At 41.7% G+C, this 6,000-nt stretch overlaps 1 protein-coding gene across 6 annotated transcripts in view; it reads left to right on the plus strand.

The window, feature by feature from the left end:
- MBOAT1 (membrane bound O-acyltransferase domain containing 1) overlaps positions 1–4,725 on the plus strand; it is a 114,581-nt gene extending 109,856 nt beyond the window's left edge. For 5 of the 6 annotated variants that reach the window (XM_060403771.1, XM_015102825.4, XM_060403770.1 and 2 more), the window contains one exon: positions 3,318–4,725. In XM_060403771.1, coding sequence (XP_060259754.1) covers positions 3,318–3,444 — 127 coding nt within the window. In that variant the 3' untranslated portion in view covers positions 3,445–4,725. Of the gene's footprint in view, positions 1–3,298 lie in introns of all 6 variants that reach the window. The other variant, XM_042237316.2, reaches the window with a different exon arrangement.
- Positions 4,726–6,000: the final 1,275 nt, after the last annotated feature.

Raw genomic sequence — 6,000 nt, forward strand, 5'->3', positions numbered from 1 at the left:
CAGGCCTAAAGCAAAGGAAAGAAAGAGGACAGACAAAATTCAAAGTTAGTAGAAGGAAAGAAAGAAAGATCAGAGCAGAAATAGAGACGAATAATGGAAAAAAACTGAAAGCTGTTTCTTTAAGAATGTAAACAAGATTGATTAATGTTAGCCAGACTCATCAAGAATAAAAGGGAGAGAACTCAAATCAATAAAATCAGGAATGAAAAAGGAGACATTAAACTGACACCACAGAAATATGAAGGATCTTAAAAGACTACTACAAACAACTATATGTGCATAAAATGGACAACCTAGAAGAAATGGCTAAATTTTTAGAAAGGTACAACCTTCCAAGACTGAACCAGGAAGAAAGAGAACAGACCTGTTCAATTTCAAGTACTGAAATTGAAACAGTGACTACAAATCTTCCAACAAATAAAAGTTCAGGACCAGATGACTTCACAGGCAAATTCTGTCATACATTTAGAGAGGAGTTAACAACAATTCTTCCCAGAAAGTTGCAGAGGAAGGAACCCTAATGTGTGTTGCAGCACTGTTTACAATAGCCAAGACATGGAAGCCAAGACATTCATCAGCAGATGAATGGGTAAAGACGATGTGGTCCCTGTAGATATACATAAACAGTGGATCCCCTGGACGAGGGCATGGCAACCCACCCCAGTGTTCGTGCCTGGAGAATCCCCATGGACAGAGGAGCCTGGTGGGCTACAGTCCATGGGGCTGCAAAGAGTCAGACGTGACGAGCGACTAAGCACGTTACTCAGCCATAAAAAGAATGGAATAATGCCATTTGCAGCAACATGGATGGACCTGGAGATCATCACACTAAGTGAAATAAGCCAGACCAAGGCAAATACCATATCACCCACATGTGGAATCTGATTTTTTTTTAAATGATGCAAATGAACTTATTATGAAGTCGAAACAGCCTTACAGATATTGAAAACAAGCTTATGGTTACCAAAGGGGAAATGTGGGGGTATGGAGGATAAATCAGGGGCTTGGGGTTAACACATATTACTATATATAAGATAGGTAACCAACAAGGACCTACTGTATGGCACAAGGAAGTCTACTCAATATTCTGTGATAATCTATATAAGGACAGAATAAGAATGAATATATGTATAACTGAATCACTTTTTCACACATTTGAAACACATTGTAAATCTACTATAATCCAATAAAAAAAAAAAGAATGAAGTTGTCTTAGTTCAGGCTTCTATGACTAAATACTATAGACTAGGTGACTTAAAATAATAGACTTTTTTTTTCCTTTGCAGTGGTGGAAGTTGGGAAGGTCAAGATCAAGGTGCCAGTAGATGAGGTTTCCAATGAGAGCTCTTTCTGGCTTGCAGAAGTCTGCCTTCTCGCTATGTCCTCACATAGCAGAGACTGATGGAGACAGGGACAGCGAAAAGATGGGTTGAGGGACAGTGAGAAGGACAGAGACAGCTCACACTCTGATTTCCTGTTATTTTCTAATAAACACACTAATACCGTCATGGGGAACCCACCCTCATGGTCTCTTCTAAACCACATCACCTCCCTAAGGCTACTTCTTCCAATACCATCACATTGGAAGTCAGGGTTTCAACATATGTATTCAAGGAGGACAGAAATATTTTGTCTAGAGCAGAACCCTTCTCTGAAATCATTTTCAAAAGCAAAATCTCCTAAGTTGTCTTTAACTAGATAATGCTTAGTAAATTCAGTGTATGAGAATGTGAGAATTTGTGTAGGAGTTTTTGTAGATCACTGTGCCCTATTCATCTGTATATCTGGACATCTAGTTTAGTGCTAGAACACTATATAAATGTTAACTGAATTCTTCCATAATAAAAAAGATGAAGGGTTCTTTAACACTGGAGAGAAGTATGGAATGTCAGAATAGGTTACTAAACCTTCCTGGGAGGTTGAAAAGGAAATTTTAACCCCTTGACTTTCACAATATTCGATTGTAATCTAACATAACTGCTCCAGGGTAGATTTGACCACATGTAAATGATTCAGGCAAAAGGCAAAAACAAAGTCTGTTTTCGGAGAGCAGACCCTGAAAGCTAGAATTGTCTCTGCCTCGGATGTGCCTATGAGAATCCCAGCTTATACTTGCAGAGCCAGTGTTTCCTTGTTGAACTGTTTTTCACTCTCAGTAATGTCCTAGTTTAAATAGTAAGTCAGATGACCACTCACCTGTGGCTGTTCACCCATCTGCTGGCTAAATTGCTACTATTCTGTCTGTACTGGTCTTTTCCATTCCCCAAAGAAGGGGTGGAGTCTTTGTCTTTTTATAGATCCCAGTTTAATCCTTCCTACATTCTAGGTGGGCTTCCCAGATAGATCAGGGGTAAAGAATCCCCTGTGATGTAAGAGATGTGGGTTTGATCCCTGGGTCGGGAAGATCCCCCGGAGGAGGAAATGGCAACCCACTCCAGTATTCTTGCCTGAAAAATTCCATGGACAGAGGAGCCTGGTGGGCTACAGTCCATGGGGTCACAAAGATGACTGAGCAGCGGAGCGCACACACGGTACATACTTATTGAAAGAAGAGAAGATATGCTTGCTTCTGCTGGCGCTCTCGACTATTCTGTTGACCCGACCTTATGATCACCGAAGCTGGGGAATGAGATGTAAATCAGTTGTGGGTCTTCTGCCCCTTAACAGTATTTTCTTCTCTTCAAAACTGAAAGTTCAGTTTTTCCAAATGGATATACAGCAATCATATAAAAGCTGTTACTAATTACTTCACTCATTGATGTGTACAGATTTACTGAACATCCACACTGTGCCCAGCACCACACTTAGGCTGGAAGTCCACAGACCTCAAAAATAAAACGTATTCTAGTTTGGATGAAAATTATTGAGTCATGGGGTAGGCTTTGAAATCTGGACTCTTTGGGCTCATACTGTATACAAGAACCCCTGACACTTAGTGGAGCACACTGGCTGAAGTGTCAGTTGCTTTTGTGTTAGGGGAACATAGGGTAGGGCTTGAATTTGCATTCCATGCATCCTTATACTTTTAATATGGTGAGTTTCTAGCTGTGGGGTTAATGCTCTTGATATGCTTATAACATCAGTGGGATATTACCACGTGTCTGTCTGCAGACGGGCTAGTTGGTTTGCTCTGCCCAGCTCTGAGGTTTTGGTCCATCCTTGGCCTGCTCAGCCACTGTAGGGAGTTATCTGTGGAGTAGATCAAGGCAAGCCTGAGGGTGGTTAGGTCTGCAGTGCCAAAGGATGATGTAATTGCTTCATGTGACATTTCCCTTGCATATCCTCATTTGAAATACAGTGTGTATGTTTCTTCCTAGGTCTATGTACTTTTACTTACACATCATCAGTCTCCTGATCATTCTGTTCCTACCAATCAAACCACAAGCTCATAATCAAAGGCGGCCTCAGACTCTGAACTCTGTTAATAAGAAAAAAATGGATTGATACTTCCACCAAAAAAAAAAAAAAATGCTGAACACTTAAGACTGCGAATCATTAGACAGACAAGATAAAGACTCCAGAGTTCTCCAGTGACTTAGAGGTGATGTTTACATGCATTTTTTTCTTGTTTTTGTTTTTTAAGTGCAGGGAGTATTTTTATAAAGCCTTTTTGTACCATTAAATCAGCCATGCCCAGTTGGTTTAATATTTTATAGGACATTTGGGTGGCATGGAGGTATGTGGAGAAAGTGCCAGCACTTGCAGAGACAGTGCATTCTGGGCATCCGGGTCTTTGTTTTCCTGGCATGATCTCCAGCCCCTGAAATCTGAATATTGGGAACCTGAGTGTCTGCTCCCGAAGTGAGACGGGGAAGCTGAGATGACTTGTCTTCCAGAATACACCCAAGATGGCTGTGCCTTGGGAAGCCCCCAATCCTTTGACTTGTGACCTTACTGTTCTCAAACACATTAACTACACTCAGAAGACTTCCGGGGAGGGACTGTGTGAAGGGAGGTCTGCAGAATACTGAAAACTCGGTGAGCCAAGATCACCAACGTGAACGGACACCTGTATGGACTTAAAAGTCAGGCATGTGCCCTGAAGACGGCTGTGTTTTTCTTCCTCTGCCCCCTGAGGGATGTAACCCTTCTTTCTTCTGCAATGAGCCAAGATTGAAAATCAGAAAGTCTGCTGTCCAGGTACAAAGAGGTCTCAGAGGGGTTACAGTTCCCCATTGCACAAGTACATGCCTTCCACTTGCCCACACGTGGTCCTGAGAAAACACCCAAATTTCACACCATGAAGGCAGGAGGATACCTTTTTATAATTTTTTTTTTTTAAATAAAGTTACACTGAAGTTTGGGAAGAAGAGGCAGACATTTCTCTCCTCTTCCCTCACATCTTGGGAGTGTTCATGATCATAGCCATGGTGTTCACTTGGGCTGGTTTCCATTTTTCAGTTTCATAGCTGATTAAATTTGCATTGTTTGAGTGGAATCATCCTGCCTGAAAGCAGAGATTAAAAATGGTTTTCTTTTCTGTCTTTGTCATGAATGTGCTGTGGCTCCTTTAGGAAACTTCTACTAGGTGATATTCTATGTGGGAGAAGGAAAGGTGGTGGTAAATGTTATGGAAAATAACAATAATGATAATAGAACATGCTATAATGTTGCATTTTCAATCAAAAACCTTGGGAGGAGAGAATCTGTTCAAATAAGATGGTGAAAAGTTTCTTACTAAATGAATACTGTGTTTCTATATAAAAGAAATATTTCTGAAAAGCACTGGGTATTGTGTCAGTAGCATCTTGCCATTCTGAAGCATGTGTGTGCATTTTGTGTGTGTATGTGTTAACAAATGTGTACAAATGCGCTCCATCGATACTTTATGTCAAGCGCTTGGATGGTTTTGGGTTTTGGTTGGATTTCTGATCTTCATCCCCCTAAGTGCAGATAGGATTAACTTCCTTTTATAGATGAGGAAACAGTCAGGAAGATGGTTGCTAACTGCCCCATAGTCACAGACTTCATGGTTGAGCTAAGATTGGAATTCACGGTGGTCCCAGGAGGGCTGCTGGCCATGGGATATTTCCATGCTGGTGCTTCTCATTGGACAATGAAATGTGAAATGATGTTCTTGTTCCTTAAAGAGTCCGGGGTGGCCTTGTGCTGCTCAGAACCTAAGCTCTAGTCCTGATGTGAGACAGTGGAAGTTAAGAAGTAACACATTGGGCCAGGGTAGGAAGCGCACCCCCAATTTAACCAGGTCACCTTCTGGGACTTCCCTGGTGGCTCAGATGATAAAGAATCTGCCTGCAATGCAGGAGATCTGGGTTTGATCCCTGGATCAGGAAGATCCCCTGGCAAAGGGAATGGCAACCCACTCCAGTATTTTTGCCTGGAGAATCCCATGCACAGAGGAGCCTGGTGGGTTATAGTCCATGGGGTCGCAAAGAGTCGGACATGACTGAGTGACTAGCACTTATTTCAGTCTCCTAGCAAACCTTCTTAGTGTCCTGAAAGGAATCTTAGTGGATGCATGGAAAAAAGGTAGGTGCCTAACATTTGTCAGAGTCTGCCTCCAACAGGAATATTTTGAGGTACAAGACCAAAATGCATAATCTTGTACACTAGCAAAAATGGTATATATCACCATTGGCATGGAGTGTGTGGAATAATCCATTTTACAATGAAATCCTTGAACTTGCAACGTGATTTATGTCTGGGTTTCACTGTATTTTAAGTGTCTTCATTTCTGAGAGAAGAACTTTGGTGGCAAGGAGAGTTTATCATCCCTCTGCTTTGCAGGGACTCTGCCAACCCCTGAGTCCTGGGCAAGTGGGGACCACTGGTCCCCTAAGTGACCACCCAGAATCAACTATTTATTATGGAATAAAGTCAAGACTATGGAAACTGGGCTTAAAGATTGTCTGTGTCAGACAGTGCTAGGACCTGGGACATATTTTTGATACTTTGAGGCTTTACTCAGTAATAAAAGGATAACACATTGAAGAGCAATTTGTCCCTTTCCCCCCCGAGAACATTTATCCATAGAAAAAA

Source organism: Ovis aries, chromosome 20 (genome assembly GCF_016772045.2).
Source record: "Ovis aries strain OAR_USU_Benz2616 breed Rambouillet chromosome 20, ARS-UI_Ramb_v3.0, whole genome shotgun sequence".
Lineage (NCBI taxonomy): Eukaryota > Metazoa > Chordata > Mammalia > Artiodactyla > Bovidae > Ovis > Ovis aries.